The following is a 17,023-nucleotide window of genomic DNA, read 5'->3' as shown; positions in this document are numbered from 1 at the left end:
TCTGACATGGTCTAATCATCTACTTGGATGTATTCTCAGATAAAGTTGGAGAGGTTGATCTTGAGGGTTTTTAATCTGGTGGCTTGACAATAAACTGAGGAAAACCAAAGAGTGCAAGAAAACAAGCCTCTGAAGGTCAGGGATTGTCTCTCACCCGAGGGACAAGGACCTGAGCATTGTACAGAACAGGTGCTAATTCCCACTGGAGTGCTTGCGGGGACATTTGAAAAGAAGCCCTGCCTGAGTTCTGTCCCTCAGACGGAGGCTTTGAAGAAGCTGGGCGACAATGGCCCTTTAGAAATGACAAAAGGTGTGCTTTATCCCTGGCGGTCTCCCTGAAATGAAATTTTCAGCTGAAAGCCCCATCAAATTCTTTTCTCTCATTAGTGTCAAAACCTTTGCAAACATGCCTACCTGGCAGCCCAGACCCAGGACCTTCGCGGTTCAGAATTTACTGAAGCTGATTTTCATTTCTCTCAGATTAAATGTCTACTTTACTTGCTCTGCCGTCATGCATAATATTTCACTGTATATCAGTCAGTCATCAATAACTGTTGGAACTATTTTAAAAACATTCCAAAGAAGTAGTTAGCTTGCCTCGCTGTTTGACTCACACACAGCAGAAAAACAAACAAACAAACAAACAAACAAACAAACCCAAAAGTAAACTTTAACCATTTGTCACATTGCTTATAATTTTAGATGGCTAAGTTTGCATATGGCTTACTTGCTTGGGGAAGGAAGCTGCTTTTATCAACATGATGGCTAATGGTGACCTACTTTCATGCTTCTTTTGTGCTTGACATTGACGTATTCCTTTCTCTCCCTCTGAGCAGCGCAGGCGTGGGGAGAACGGGCACGTACATTGTGCTGGACAGCATGCTGCAGCAGATTCAACATGAAGGAACTGTCAACGTATTTGGCTTCTTAAAACACATTCGTTCACAAAGGAATTATTTGGTGCAAACAGAGGTATTGCTTTTTAAAAAATATATCTTTATGTAAAGTATGGTGGTGTCATGGAAAGGCGTGTTAGTCTCCAAGGATGGCCATCCTAAGGAGGCAATGCTTACAGGAAGGGTAGAAATGACAGAAATGCATGTGCTACAGTCTGAAGTCTAAAAAAGTCCATCAGTGACATGTCTGCAGGGCTGTGGTCCTTCACAGGCTTTCTTGCCTTGTTTTGGACTTTGGTGGTTGCATATACCTTTAACCCTTAACTCACAATGTAGACCAGGCTGGCCTTGAACTCAAGCAATCCACCTGCCTCTGTCTCCCTAACGCTGGGATTAAAGGCGTGTGCCACCATGCCTGGCTGAGAGCATTAACCATCACCACCATCACCACCACCACCACCACCCGCCTTCTTATGGCTACCTTCCCTCTGTGTCTAAATTTCCCCTTCTAATATGAATGTCAGCAGAACTGAAAAACTTGACTATGTCTGCACCGCCCCTATTTACAAGTAAGACCCTACTTAGAGGTATTCCTGTGTCAAGATGCAAGTTATGTTTTAGGGAAATACAATCCAACCTGAAACGCTAAGTTGTTATAAATAAGTGATAGGTAGGCCAGCTAAATTCTGCCCATTTTGTGACAAAAATGAGGGCTATCTGTCATGTGACACTGCTTATGGTAAAGAGCCAGAACCAGTAAAACACACAACATTTACTCAGGCTAGCAAGCTGCTCAGTGGAAACAATGAATGGATTCAGTTTCTTCTATTTAAAATGCATGACCATATGTAAAGCAGAACAGGGTTCACAAATTTGCGGGTTATTCTTTCCTGCTTCCAAATACCAAACGACTGCAGATGGGAAGCTATGATACAGCCTTAAGAAGAACTAGAAACATGGACCAGCGACGTTCCATCATTGCAATGACATTCTGTCAGAAGGGACTGAACAAAAGTCTGGCTAGCGAAATACAAGAGAACCTTTAAACGCAAAATAGTTTGAGCCCACTTGTTACAGTTTGCCCTCTGTTGCTGTGACAAGACACTGGCCAAAAACCAGCTTACGGGTAAAGGGTTTCCTTTTAGCTTATAAGATACGGTCTGCCATCCAAAAGAGACAGGTCAGGGACTGAAGCAGACACTCTGGAAGAGCAATGATTCCCACTTCCCCTGGCTTCCTCAGCTACGTTTCTTATACAACCAAGACCCAGCTGCCCAAGGGATGGCTTCGCCCACATCCACGAACAATTAAGAAAAGACCCCCGACACACACGCACAGGCACGCTAATCTGAGGGAGGCAATTCCTTTGATGGAGATTTCCTCTTCCCAGGAATGTCTAGTTTGTGTTAGGATGACAACCTACCTAACCAGGAAACCATTGTGCTCTTATGCGACAGGCTACTAAGAGAATAGCCCCTGTGGCAGGTCCACTAGAAGCTCTGGAGTCAGGGGAGTGCTCCTCATGGGAAATGAGTGAGGCTCAAGACTATCGGAAGGTGGAGGACTTGGCTTCACCCTCCCATGTCTTCTGCCCTCCTTCCCCACCACCAAGATCAAACTGAGGCAGAGGGAGGAGGGTTGAGAGGAGGTTACTCTGGCTGCACCCTCCTCTCCTGCCTGCCCTCCTGCCATGCCTCATTAGCAAGCTTTGGCAGGACCACTCCCCAACCATTTTGTTGACCTCTAGCTTTCTGCCAAACTTGCACCTAGATATCTGTCAGAAAACTGTAAAGCAGTGTTCCCATTGTTGCTGCTGTTTCCTCAGGATCAGTACGTCTTCATTTACGATACACTGGCTGAGGCCATACTCAGCAAAGAGACAGAGGTCCCGGACAACCACATCCACGCCTATGTTAATACACTCCTCATACCTGGAGCGACAGGCAAGACAAAACTAGAGAAACAATTCCAGGTGAGTTCTCTCACTTAAAGGCCTCTGGGACGTCACCGCAGAACTGACTTAAAAGTCTTAACTGCCTCCGTCGGATGTCACCACGGTAGGTCCTCTTTGACTAGACAAGGCCAAGTAGAAGAGCTGGGATTGTTGTCAGAAGAAGGGCTTTGTGTTTGAATGCCCCCTCCTTGTTCCTTACAAGGTTACAGTGCCACTCGGAGGGTTTTAAAGAGATGCTTAATTCTGAGCAGCAAGAGGAAAAGTTGTCAGAAGCCCTAGACTAACTTTGACAAATGCAGATGCAGCCCAGGAAAGAAGGACACGGAGAATAACAGAATGAACAGACAGGACTTACAATATAACCTGGATGAGTGCTGGTTTTTGCTTTGAAAAAACCAGACCACTTCAGCACAAGTGCGGTGGCTCAGGATGTTCTGCTCCTCTTTGAAACAGCCTGTGTCTCACTTGAAACCCGAGGACTAGAGTAGGCCACCTACTTACAATAGCTTCCTCAACCCCAGTCTCTCCCACTCACCTGTCTTGAGGCAGAAAACCAGTGGAGGGCGGCGGGGGGGGGGGGGGGGTTAGGGGGTGAGAGGCGGAAGGTATGTGGTGCATGCTTTGTTTGCTCCCAAACTTCTAAAACACTAGCTCTCCGACTTTTAGAAATCACTTTGCAAAGATTTCAGAAAATGGATGTTAGCAGACCTGCCTCTTACACCAGAGGAAGTCCAGACTCATGCTGGGAGAGAGGGCTGCGATTTCCCTGCACAGGATCCCAGGCTGTCCTCAAACTCTGCAGCATTTTAGGAGCAATAGGACTAATGTATAAGGAAAGAATGTCTACGAAGAATTTAAAAGACCCCAGGAAAAGGCCAAGAGCATTAGCCTTGAGATCATTTTCTCCTCGCTATTTGCCTAGCCTGCGACACAGAGCATGCTAACTACCACCAGTCTACCTCTGACCTTCTTGGAACTGTCCTTTTGTGCTTGGGGAATGCAAAAGTAAGATTGGAGTGTGTCTTAGTTAGGGTTTCCATTGCTATGAAGAGATACCAGGACCAAGGCAGCTTTTATAAAGGACGTTTAGCTGGGGCTGGCTTACAGTCTCAGAGGTTTAGTCCATTATCATGGCAGGAAGCGTGCAGCGTGCAGGCAGGCATGGTGCTGGAGGGGCCCAGCATTGCACATCTTGATCTGAAGGCAGGCAGGAGACTGCATGGGCTCTAACAAGGCCACACCTCCTAAGAGTGCCACTCCGCTCCCCGTGGCCAAACATTCAAACACGGGAAGCTCTGGGGCCATTCCTATTCAAACCACCACAGGGTGACTGCTGATCTTAGAACTTGTTGGCAGAAAGATGTCATGTCTTCTTGCTCAGCAAGCCTATGTGGGTCACAAAAAGATGCTTTGGACAAAGTATGCGGACTAGGTTCTAGAAGCAATTTCAAAAATGTAAAGCATGAGAATTAACTTGCAAGGATACCTTCTGCAGAGATGGAAGAACATCCTAGCAACCTAATTTCAAAGTTGTATCACCTGTTGTCAACATAACTTTCATTTAAGTATGATTTACCTACCACACGGTCACATAAGAGAACTGATATGGCTTAAGCTGAATAATCCAGGATTTAAATAGAAATATAACTTAAATGCTCAATTAAAAAGAGGAATATGACTTTTTGTTCCTGATCACACAATAAATAGGAAATTTGCAGGTGTAAAGGTCTACTGTCTTGTCAAAAAAAACAAAAAAACAAACAAAAAAAACCAAACAATATTCATTCAGGTTTATGCAAAGAAAAATTTCCTTGAAACAAATTGCCTGTCTATTCCATAAATATTTGTCAGGTACCTATTAGTTGCCAGGCTTCCGTGTTTGGTACTGAACTGTAAAGTTATGGGCTGGGTAATGGCTCGGCTGGTAAAGTTCTTTCTGCATGAACCTGAGCATTCCTTTGGATCCCCAGCTCTATGGAGAGCGCTTCACATAAACGGTGCAGTGCCTGTAATCCCAGCCGCGTGGTAGTGGGGAAAGGTGCATCTCTGGGGCGAGCTGCCTCATCAACGTAAGGGAATCAGCGAGTTCCAGGTTCACTTAGAGATCGTGTGTCAAAAGAGTTAACTGGAGAACAACAGAGGGAGGTACCTGGTGTCAACCTCCACTTGCTACACACACACACACACACACACACACACACACACGTAAAAATATAAACATGTGTTTAAAAAAACAATAAAGGGGGAGCTAGAGAGATGGCTCCATCAGTTAGGAGATTTGAACTGCTCTAGCAAAGGACGCACATTCTGTTCCCAGCCACAACACTGGGAGGCTCGTGACTGCCTGGGACTTTAGCTTTAGGGAATCCAGCACGCTCTTCTGGACTCCCCAGGTACCTGAACTCACTCACATGTCTACACAGACACCACATGCACATGCGCGCGCGCGCACACACACACACACACACACACACACACACACACACACACACACACGTGCTCTCTACCTAAAGCTAATAGGTTTTATCGCAGGAGCACTAACCTAAAGACTTAATGTAATCCTAGTCAGCTCCCCACATCTGCCCCTCTATATGCCACAGTCTGCCTCAGTTTTCGCATTCTCAGTACCTCACAGTGGAGATTAAATTTGAACACAGGAAGCCTTGGGAAGCACATTCAAATCATAACCAAATCATAATAGAGAGAGCTTCAGATAAAGTGTGTAGGAGGCAACTCAGAACCGTATCTAAGTGGTAAGAGATCAGGCCGGAGAAGGAGACAGGGTCACTATGCAAATGATTATCTGAAGCCTTGGAACTGGGTAAGATGGTCACTAAAAATGAGATGTTTATGAAGGCTCAGGAGAAGGGATGGAGCTGCAGCCATACCCTGTGCTCAAACCCCAGTACTTAAAAAAATAATAATAATAAATAATAAAAAAATAAAGGAGAAATGAAGGGAGGTAAGAGAGGTAAATGGAAGTGGTAGGTCCTGCTGCAGGCCATAACTGACATGGCCTGCCACTGTTTCACTCTCTCTCTCTCTCTCTCTCTCTCTCTCTCTCTCTCTCTCTCTCTCTCCTCCCCCCTTTCCCCTTTTTCAAGATAGTAAGAAACAAAAGAATCCAGAGCAAGTAAGGTTTCAAAAAGAGAAAATGAAGAGAGATGGCAGATGCTAAGAACAAACAAAGTCCCTGTGGAAAGGGCAGTGGTGCTCAGCCAGAGGGCACTGACGAGCTCTACGGTCGCTATTGCATTGAAGCCTGATACCAGGGTTAAAACCTAAATGAAAACGGCACAGCAAGAAGCAGTCTGTGAGGAAGGAGAAGGGCATTAGAGGAGAAGACAATTGGAGCAAAATATATCGATATATACATATGTAATATGTGTATGGAATGTTCTGATGACACCCATACCTTTGCATACCAAGTTTCAAAACTAAATTTTAAAGCCTGACTGGATTTGAGGGAGTATAGAGAACAGTCATATTGTTCTTCAAAAACTTAGATTTCTGAAATCTGTAGAGATGTCTCTGAAGTTAAGATTCATTGCTGCTCTTCCAGAGGACCCAAGGTTACATCTCAGCACCATAACAAGTGGATGTCAACCAATATAACTGCAGCTCCAGGAAACATAATACATTTTTCTGGTCTCTATGGGCTCCTGAACATATATGGAATGCGCTCTCTCTCTCTCTCTCTCTCTCTCTCTCTCTCTCTCTCTCTCTCTCTCTCTCAAATATACCTTTTTAAAACTTTGCACTGAAAGGAATAATAAAGATAGCTACTAGGAAATGTGAGCTTAAATGGGCAGGACATCTTTATATTGCTTTTTAAAAATTTTTGATTGTGTATTAATAAGAGATATATGAGTTTCTTTTAAAACTAGGGGAAGGAAGGAAGTTAGAATTTGCCAAAGTCCTTAGCAAGTACAAAGAGGTAGGATTAAGAGCACAGGTGAAGCAATGGCTTCTAAATCAGGATGACCTTAGTGGTTTGCACAGTGGATGTGCATAGAAATGAAGGTGCAGTCTTCAAGGAGGGCAGCAGAGAGAAAGCAATAATAACTCAGACATATCCACTCTTGATACAGGAAGGAGGAAGTACCCGCACACAAAATAGGGACATGCTGGGTGTGATGGCTCACCTGGAATCGCTGCGCTCAGGATGCCCAAGACAAGAATTGCCACAAATTCAATATCAGTTTCGGCTACAGAGTGAGAGCCTGTCTTAAAAAAATAAAAGTGATGGAGATGAAACATTATTATAATTTAGAAATATTTTCTAAACTTAAATACATACTGTAAGCAGGGATTGGGAATGGGAGGTAAGGCTTTCCCAGATTTCTAAGGAACAAAAATGTTCAAATATTGATTTTTTAAAAAAAAATCTCAAAGCTGGACACAATGGAGCATGACTGTAATCTGAGCATTCAGGGAGGCAAAGGCAGGCAAATCTCTGTGAGTTTGAGGCCAGCCTACTCTACAAAGTAATTCCAGGAGAGCCAAGGCTACACAGAGAAACCCTGTCGAGGAAAAAAAATCTCAGTACAAAACCAACCCATCTATTTTATGGAACACATAAATACTTGACACCAAGATAGTGTGTGTATAAGACATTTATAGTGCAGTGTCAGTGAAATCCGACTTCAAGTTTCAGTGACTGGAAATCAATAATATACCTTTTAGCATCCTAATGAAGCAGCTTGTAGGATTCATTCCAAAAAATAAATAACTGCATAACATTAGTGAAAGTAAGTAGTGAAAACGGAGGGCACACACCCACAGAGGAAGCCATCAGAAAGATCTTCTCAAGGTTGAAGGCCATGAGAATATAACATAGTTGTTTCTGGGACTTCCCTAAAAAAGGGCTTAATTCAAAGAGCTCCTGTGATCCAACACATCAGCTGTGTTTACACTGAATATCACTCTTATTGAGGTGTGTCAGTGTGTGTTTGGCAATCTGGGTGAAGTGCATGAAATGACCTGCACTTGTCCTTCCCTCCCTTGCTCAGCTTCTCAGTCAGTCAAATATTCTTCAGAGTGACTATTCTACAGCCCTGAAGCAATGTAACAGAGAGAAGAACAGAACGTCCTCCATCATCCCTGGTAAGTCACACTGAATCTAGCAAAATCAACTGCTTTTTTTTCCATAGTAAAAAACTTGCAAGTCTTCCAGTAATAGTTACATATACTAATTATAATGTCATGTCTATTGTCATATTGTTCTAATTATACCTAGAATGTAATTATTAGAAATGGCTGAAATCCTTGCTTCAAATCCTTGTATTCTAATTTTTAAGAAAACACACAAAATTGAACTTTAACAATTAGTTTAACCATCAAAGGCATTTGCTGAGAAATGCAACTCTACTTTGCACTTGGGGGTTGTTAGGGCCTGAATGAGCATGTGTGTTTATCTGGAATGTTCTGTGTTCCAGTGGAAAGATCCAGGGTGGGCATCTCATCCCTGAGTGGGGAAGGCACGGACTACATCAATGCATCCTATATCATGGTAAGTCAGAAACATCGTGGGAGAGCCTACGTGCCTGCCCATGTTACCAGAATGAAGAGAAGAGTGGGCTCCCTGAGGCAGCAACAGCACCTGTAGGACATCAGTCCAACATAATGGCAATGGCACACTGTCATCAGTGGCCAGAAGAGTAGCAGCATACCTTGATGCTTTCTTGTGTGCTTGGACTGAAGAAAACTCACTCAAAATAAACAAGGAAATACAGGGTCCCACATTCACCATTCAGAGCTAATGAGGAGACATAAAACATTTGTTCTTGCTGGGCGTGGTGGTGCATGCCTTTAATCCCAGCATTTGGGAGGCAGAGGCAGGTGGATCTCTGTGAGTTCGAGGCCATCCTGGTCTACAAAGAGAGTAGCTAGGGCTGTTACACAGAACAATGTTGTCTCAAAAACAAAACAAAACAAAACAAACTACTTTTTTAAAAACACACATATGTTTTAAGTCACCAAGGCAGTGATCTGGGGCAAAGAAAGGGCACAACAGTTTCAATAGAGCCCTAATTCCCTAAAATTAAACACCCCAGGTTTGTAGCCCAGCTTTTCCCTATGTACTGGGAGCATTTGTGCTTGTGAATTTCTAAAGATATAAGATGCAGACTTCTTTCTGCATTTAGGATGTATTCTGAATGAATGCTTTGGTGTACCCTTCTTACCACCTCAGGATAGTCAATCATGCAGTTTGGTTTCAAATGAAACAGTCCTAATCTTCACTCCAAAACACTATTCTAGTCAGACATCAAAGAAACAACTAAAGACTATGAATGTGGGGGGAAAGGGAGGTATGTGATTACCACTGTCTAACACACACCACATTTCAAATGGGTCCATGGAGGTGGTGAAGAAACATACTGCAAGAGAAGAGTTGTGAGTTCAGCAGTTACACCAGATTCCAGGAGCCTTCCTGGTCCATCTGATAGGAGAGGTATCCAGGGGGCCAGTATAGGACCTGGGGTAAAACAGTGTGAGGGTTAGTATTTTGAAGACTTGTGGACAATAAGCACTGTAAACTCTGCTGTGGATTTACACTCTATCTAGTGTAAGAAACGAGTTCACAAGGCAATTTGGTACATCTGCTCCTAGAGGTCACAGCACTTCTTTAGGTAAACTTGTCCACAACATTTACCCCCAATTTAATCATCTTTAAAATGAGAGTTATAGTTTCTATTGCATATATCCCTTAATAGGAAGAAAACTATACCTAGCAATATAGACAGTGTTCAGCAAATGTTCGTTGTAATATATTATTATTTCAACATTCAATCTAGAACTAATACACTATTTTAGCATAAAAACCTGTTTCTCTGTTTATTCATGTCAGGGTTTTAAATTTTGTCTTTGGTTTTGCAGGGTTATTACCAGAGCAATGAATTTATCATTACCCAGCATCCCCTGCTGCACACCATCAAGGATTTCTGGAGAATGATATGGGATCATAACGCCCAGCTGGTGGTTATGATCCCAGATGGCCAAAACATGGTAGGTCCCTTCTTCTCCTTCTTATAAGGAAAATGCAGTATTACAAGAGTCAGAAGCCTAGCACACAAACAAGAGAAGTAATCTCCTTTCCAGTGAGTAGATTAGTGTCATTGGAGGCATGCTTTGCTGGACTGGATTGGTGACACATTTCCATTGGATCAAAGAGATGAAGAAGAGATCTAAATGAAGTAGAAAAGTTACTAAATATGTATGTGTGGCACTGATTAAGTGTGTCAGGAATGCAACCACAAATGACACCAGTTTATATGCTTCCATTTGCATTTTAAAATGACATATGTAGCAGTATATTGAAATTTCAGTTTAAGTCTCTTGTTTTTTATTTTATTATTTTATTTGTGATGTCATGGGGGCATAGTTGACAAAATAGTCACATCCTCTTAATGATACCAACCAAGGCTGTTTCACGTAGATTTGATAGTACACGTCTTTTTATGAAGAAGAGAGAGATTTAAAAGACTTTTCAACTTATTATTTGCGGATCTCATACATGAATACAATGAAGTAGGATCATACCTACCCACAACTCCTTCTGGATTTTCCCAATGCACACCTCTCCCAGCTTGATGTGTTTTTTTAAATAACCCACTGCCATTATTGGTAATGATATAAGCATGGGTCTGGCACTATCCACTGAACATGGGCACCCTACAAATGGCCGTAGCCCCAAAGAAGAATGAACCTCTCTCTCTCAGGGCTGCTCTCACCTGCCAACAGCTCCACAGGTAGGGCAGTGCCCCCATGAGTTCTGATCCTGTCCATGCTGGAAAGCTTTATGTTTTATACATAAAATGTAAAGTTGTAGAGGAAAGACCTCTTCAGAACCACAGTATCAGTGACATGTCCACTCTTCTTTCTATGTTTGTAAAACCTAAAGAATCAGTCAAAATTAATATTTGATCTGGACTTGGCACATAGACTTGACTCTCATACTCAGCTCACGTATCTAAGGTCACAGGGATTCTGCTTCGTGCTAGACATTGATGAGCCCTTGCTTCAACCACACCACTCAGTTGTCAGTTGTAGAAGCAACAGGCTTGCCAGTGCTATGCATGAGCCAAGAGCACGGAATGCCGTGGCGGAAGCTAGGGTCACATGACATTCTATTTTACAAATAAATTCAATCTGGATTAAGATATCAAGAACATCTTAAATGTAAGTTTTATTAGTCAAAGAAAACTTTGAGTTGAAGTTTCTATGCCAACCAATTGACCTTATTTTCCAGTCAGACCAATGAGCTATTCCATATAAACCTAGACTTTTCCTTGGTCTCTCTCAGGCAGAAGATGAATTTGTTTACTGGCCAAATAAGGATGAACCCATAAATTGTGAAAGCTTCAAAGTCACTCTTATGTCTGAAGAACACAAATGTCTATCGAATGATGAGAAACTGATAGTTCAAGACTTCATCCTAGAAGCGACACAGGTACAGAAGCAGGTTAAAGGATGAACTTCTGTCTTGCACATGTGTGAGACAAGTGCTGACTTAGGAATCTTTATAAGAAGTGGAAAAGATTCTGATTCCTTACAAATTGAGACAATTCCAGGAATTGTTTTCTCTTATCGTTTTTACTTCCAAAATCTTAGACAATCATCCAACTATTATTTTTTGCTAATTTATACAATTCTTAACTTTGGTGTACACAAAAAAGCAAAGGTTTCACTTTTACTCCATATTTTTTGCTAATAGAACTTAGGAGGAAAATAAACAAAAAATAATAATTCTAATTCTCTTTCTTTGAGATTTTTTGTTTAGTTTCTTTAGATGAGTGTTTTGCCTGCTTGTATGTTTGTGGACCACATGTATGCAGTTGCCATGGGGGCCAAAAGAAGAAATCAGGAGCTACAGATGGTTGTGAGCCACCATGTGGGTGCAAGGAATCGAGCCCAGGTCCTCTGGAAGAGCAGCTAGTACTTTTAACTGCTAACCCATCTTTCAGACACTAATTCCAATATCACATATTATTAAGTTCACTTTTAGGAAACTGGAAGTCAGAGGTTTGTTTCATCAAGTGACATAGATTGGTTAGTCACACAAAAAAAATAAATGAGTTGGGAGTTCAAAATCGGCCTCCCAGATGCTTGCTTATTTGTTGTCTCAGCTCACTCTGATGAGTACTGCTGGTGCTCAGTTATCTCTGTGTTCCTTTCCAAACAAATTTTATCACTGAAGGTTTCCTCCTGTAACTTAAAATTGAGCAGTGCAGACACATCTTTAAGACAAGTTTTATGGTTTATTAGCATTGTTAGGATTCAATCACAAATAATATTGGTTTTTAGAACTAAAAAAGGGGGTGGTATTGGAAAGATGGGTAAAGAGCTTGCCACTGAATCATAAGGATGTGAGTTCAAGTCAAGACACTAGCATGTCAGCCAGGCACAGTGGTGCACACCTGTGATCCCAGCACTGGGGAGGCAGAGGCAGAAAGACATCAAGAGATTGCTGGCCAACTAATCTAGTCTGGATCATTAAGACCTGGATGAAAGATCCTGTCTCAAAGAATATAGTAGAAAAACAATTGGAAACATTTCATACCAACCTTTCTCCTTCATGTACACCTACGCACATGTGTACCCATGGACACCCACACCCACAAAGGGCTAAAAAAGAGATAATAGGGGGTGGTGAGGGCGGGACTGGGAAGAAAGGAGGGAGGGGACTAGGATCAGGCTGTAAAGAGATTACATAAATAAATAAATAAATAAATAAATAAATAAATAAATAAATGGAAAACAAAAAACAATAAAGAGGAGATAATGTGGTTTTGGGTTTTGGTTTGTTTTGTCGGTTGTTGGTTTTTGTTTTTTATCCTGGTGAACAGACCATGTTTAAGGTCTCGTTGCAGTGATTTTCTCCTACCACAATGAGAGACGTGCTACACACACAGCATGTACTATTCTTACCACTTAGCTTCAGTTTCCAATATTCCCACTTTTTCCACTCATGATAAACTGTCACTATCCCAGTATTCTCTTTTTTAAAACACTGGTTTGTTCTTTCTTCTCGCAGGATGATTATGTGCTGGAAGTAAGGCATTTTCAGTGTCCCAAATGGCCAAACCCGGACAGTCCCATTAGTAAGACATTTGAACTTGTAAGCATTATCAAAGAAGAAGCTGCCAGCAGGGACGGGCCCGTGATTGTTCATGATGAGTAAGTCTGAGGTCTCAGTCACTGTACACCTCTGAATACGTGCATGATTCTGTTGTCCTCGGACAAGCCTGGTGCTTCGTGTCCACATGCTGACTCAGCCAGGTGGATTAGCTGCTTTTTATCATTAAAGGTGACACAGAACATTGTCCTTTCCTGGTGAAGGTGGAAGACTTGTTATGAACATGAGAATCTGCTCTTGTGCATCACAGGGGAGTATTTGTTGAGGCATGACAATGTTTCAGTGGTGGCCTGTTGGAGGCACTCATCCAGAATGTGTCTCTGCTGTTTACTTCTTTAGAAAGGAGTGAAAATGACTGTTGTTTGGCTCTGCTGTTGCTGTTTCTTTCTTCTCTCTCTCTCTCTCTCTCTCTCTCTCTCTCTCTCTCTCTCTCTCTCTCTCTCTCCCTAGAAGAAAAATCTTTATCCCATGGTTTTTTTGTGTGTCTGTAACAATGAAAATTGTTAGAATTATATACCTATTCTATACGGTATATAGTTTATATATTATGACCTCAGTCAAACATTTTCTGCCTGCCTCTTTCATAGAATAAAAATAAGGCATTTTCAAACACTGAACCATTTTATCAAGGATTTTGTTTTTAATGGTATACTTGGCACTGTCTCCAATTCAACCATAATTCTATGCACAGTGAAGAGAAAGAGACAAGCCATTTCAAGGCTATGTGCTCTGAGTTACAAATGGATTTGATGCATCTGAATGGAGTCTTTGCTCTTTCTCTTTACTTCCAGGCATGGAGGAGTAACAGCAGGCACTTTCTGTGCGCTGACAACACTCATGCACCAACTCGAAAAGGAGAACTCCGTGGACGTTTACCACGTAGCCAAGATGACCAACTTGATGCGGCCGGGAGTCTTCACCGACATTGTAAGTGTCGCTGTAGAAATATCGCTACTTAGGTGTTATTCAAGTTTTGTTTTGTTTTGTTTTATCACATATAAGGAAGGTCACAGTGGTTGGAAGGGAACAGTAGCTTGTAACATTCAAGCTGAGTTACAAGTGGGCGCCTTGCAGGACACCGGCAGATTTTTTTAAAAAAAGAAAATTAAGTCACCGTGCCTTTTTTTTTTTTTTAAACAGAATTCATTGTGACACTTACAAATATCTTTAGTGAAATTACCAACAGATTGATTTGTTCAGCAGGCTGTGTAGTTACATTCCTAAGATTTAAGTTGGGATGTCACAGGCAGCCAGGAATACATCACAAAGGCTTAACTGTTCGAGCTATTCACTCTTCTCTAGCCAAATCCAGTTTCTGAAGTTAACAAATACGTACTTCTTAGATGCTTTTAAGAGAAGAGAGACATGTAGTCAAGAAAGAAACACAGCACTTCTGGTTTCAAGGTTTAGTTTAGAAATAATCTGTAAGGTGTTGTTGTTGTTATTATTGCAAAACACGAGGAAGCTGATGAGTGTCCCGGGCAGAATTAAAAGTCCTGAAGTCAGTGTCAGCTTCTTAGCTGAGTACAGATGAGGGGCGCATAGAAAGGTCACTGGGAAGCATGACACCCCTTTTCTCCAGGAAAACCATAAGCCAGGCCGAGTGACAGTGTGAAGAACGCATGGTGAGGACTGTGTCTGGTCAAGTGCTGGTCTGCGGTGGTGATGCAGCCATTGCTGAGCCATTTCCAGAGAGAGACAGAACCATTTGATTGCACGGCCATTTACAAAAGGAAAAGAGGACGCTCAGTTTGAGGACTGGGGATATAACTCAGTCAGCAAAGCACTTCCCTAACATGCACAAGGAAGTAGTTTTCATCCCTAATGCCACATAAACTGGATATATAGAACACATCTGTGGTCTTGTCACTTGGAGGTAGGGATGAGAGGGTCAAAGTTCATCCTCAGCTACACAGTGAGTGCAAGACCAGACTCAGATATATAAGAAAAAAAAAAAAAAAGAATTGTAGCATGGAAGGAAAGATGTTGCTTTTGAAAAGGCTGTAGATGCTGAACATGGATGCTGAGCATGGATGCTGAGCATGGATTCAGTTTATTTGCATCGTCTTCCAACTCCAGGAGGCAAAGGAATAAGAACTGTGTGATTATTACCGTGATGTATACATGGGCTTCTTCTCTAAATTTAATGACTATTTGCTCATGGGAAAGCAATTTTGGATTAACCAAATAACTACACCAAATGTAGACTGTGCATCTCAGCTAAGTACAGCCCCATGCCCTGCCATGAACAGTGACAAAGTGCATCTGAAATCATCCTTGGTTTTTGCAAATTCATGTCTCTGTTGAGCATCCTGTCTATAATCTCCCTCCTTGTGTTTTCTAGGAGCAGTATCAGTTTCTCTACAAAGTGGTCCTCAGCCTTGTCAGCACAAGGCAGGAAGAGAATCCGTCCACGTCTCTGGACAGTAATGGTGCAGCTTTGCCTGATGGAAACATAGCTGAAAGCCTGGAGTCTTTAGTTTAATACAGAAAGGGAGAAGGGCAGCCCCCATCCAAGCATTGTTCTCTTCTTTCTAAAATTTGAAAAACGAGTCCAATTCTTTCATCTGTGTACTCCCCATGACCTGATGGTAACTCATTCTGCTGCCAAATTGACACCATTAACAACGTGTGCCTTTTTGAAAGACTTCTTGTAATTCACCTATTATGTTTGAACTAAAATGATTGAATTTTACAGTATTTCTAAGAATTGAATTGTGGTATTTTTTTTTCCATATTGATTTTAACAACAACAGCAACAACAAAAACTCAATTTATAGGTAATAGGAATCCCCAACCTTGGGAGATGTTTGTTTTTAAGTGTCAAATTTTAAGCTGTATTTGTACCAATCAGCAAGTTTGCTAGAAATAGAACTTTTAATATACTAGATTGTGAGTAACTGCTTTATCCCCAATGACAGTCAACATTTTACAACTGCAGTATTCAACTGACATAGGAGTGATAGTTAACATGTAAATACTGCTCTGATGACTCCATGGACCAAATTTATATTTATAATTGTAGATTTTTATATTTTACTACTGAGTGAGTTTTCTAGTGGTGTACTTGAGTTTAATGATGTAGCTGATTCTCTGGTCTTACTTTACATGTCTTCTAAAATTGTATCATGTTATCCAAGAAACTAACCCTGTTTCTGCATGTGATTTTTAACTTTTGTGAGAAATAGAAAACCACTTGTTTAAAATATGTTTTTATGAAAATAACACCTTACCAAACATTCCTTAAATGGTTTTTATCTGAGACGTTGCAAAAATAAATATAAATATTGCCATTAACTTGTGTTCACTTGTGGAATGTTGTGGTGACCTATGTGTGGTACAAAACTGTGACCACAGGTCCCTCTGAGAAAAAAGTGAAAAGCCCGAAGAAATGGGACAGACTACCAAGCTCTGGTTCCCTGTCATGCACATGGATCTCACAAAATCTTATGGCTTTGAACTTAACACAGCAGCTGGTACTACAAAATATACCATTAAGCCACTGGGACCCACGTGCTTAATACGCAGGACCATTGTGTGTTTCTTTTGCCTTGTGGGATGGCTGTGACCTGAATATACATGACTCCCCATCACCTACCTGTTGACATTTTCACCCCTAGGAGGACAGAGTAAAAAAGATCCCTCGTGGTGGGGAAAGTATAACAACAGGAGCAGGAAGAACATGAACAGTAAGTGGCTATGAAATTCAAGGCTTGCCCCATGACTCACTTCTTCCAGGAAGGTTCTACCCCCTAAAGGTTCTAGAATGTTCCAGAACAGGGCCACAGAGTATTCAGACACCTATGGGGAACATTTTCCTTCAAACCACAACAATGTCCTTAAATGAAAAAGACCTGAGAGAAATCCCTGGAATCTTCTACTATGTGAGATGACAGTGAGGAGACCACAGCTGTGCATAAATCAAACAAGCTCCTGTGAGTTTGGGAGGGCTGGCCCCACTGTTTTCCCACCATGAAGCGGCTTGGAAACCAGGGAGATGACCCCCTCCTCACCACTGAGGCAGTCAGGAGAGCT

At 41.9% G+C, this 17,023-nt stretch overlaps 1 protein-coding gene across 1 annotated transcript in view; it reads left to right on the top strand.

Annotated features, from left to right (window-relative positions):
• Positions 1-16,285, top strand: part of Ptprz1 (protein tyrosine phosphatase receptor type Z1) — a 183,857-nt gene extending 167,572 nt beyond the window's left edge. The window contains exons 22-30 of the mRNA XM_051151872.1: positions 837-972; positions 2,722-2,868; positions 7,863-7,956; positions 8,289-8,362; positions 9,730-9,858; positions 11,156-11,302; positions 12,887-13,029; positions 13,780-13,915; positions 15,333-16,285. Of these exons, the coding sequence (XP_051007829.1) occupies positions 837-972; positions 2,722-2,868; positions 7,863-7,956; positions 8,289-8,362; positions 9,730-9,858; positions 11,156-11,302; positions 12,887-13,029; positions 13,780-13,915; positions 15,333-15,473 (1,147 nt within the window). The 3' untranslated portion in view covers positions 15,474-16,285. The remainder of the gene's footprint in view (positions 1-836; positions 973-2,721; positions 2,869-7,862; positions 7,957-8,288; positions 8,363-9,729; positions 9,859-11,155; positions 11,303-12,886; positions 13,030-13,779; positions 13,916-15,332) is intronic.
• The last annotated feature ends 738 nt before the right edge of the window (positions 16,286-17,023 follow it).

This window comes from Acomys russatus, chromosome 10, assembly GCF_903995435.1.
Source record: "Acomys russatus chromosome 10, mAcoRus1.1, whole genome shotgun sequence".
Taxonomy (NCBI): Eukaryota; Metazoa; Chordata; class Mammalia; order Rodentia; family Muridae; genus Acomys; species Acomys russatus.
Note: the sequence above shows the minus strand (reverse complement) of the source record. Positions and strands in the feature narration are given on the sequence as shown.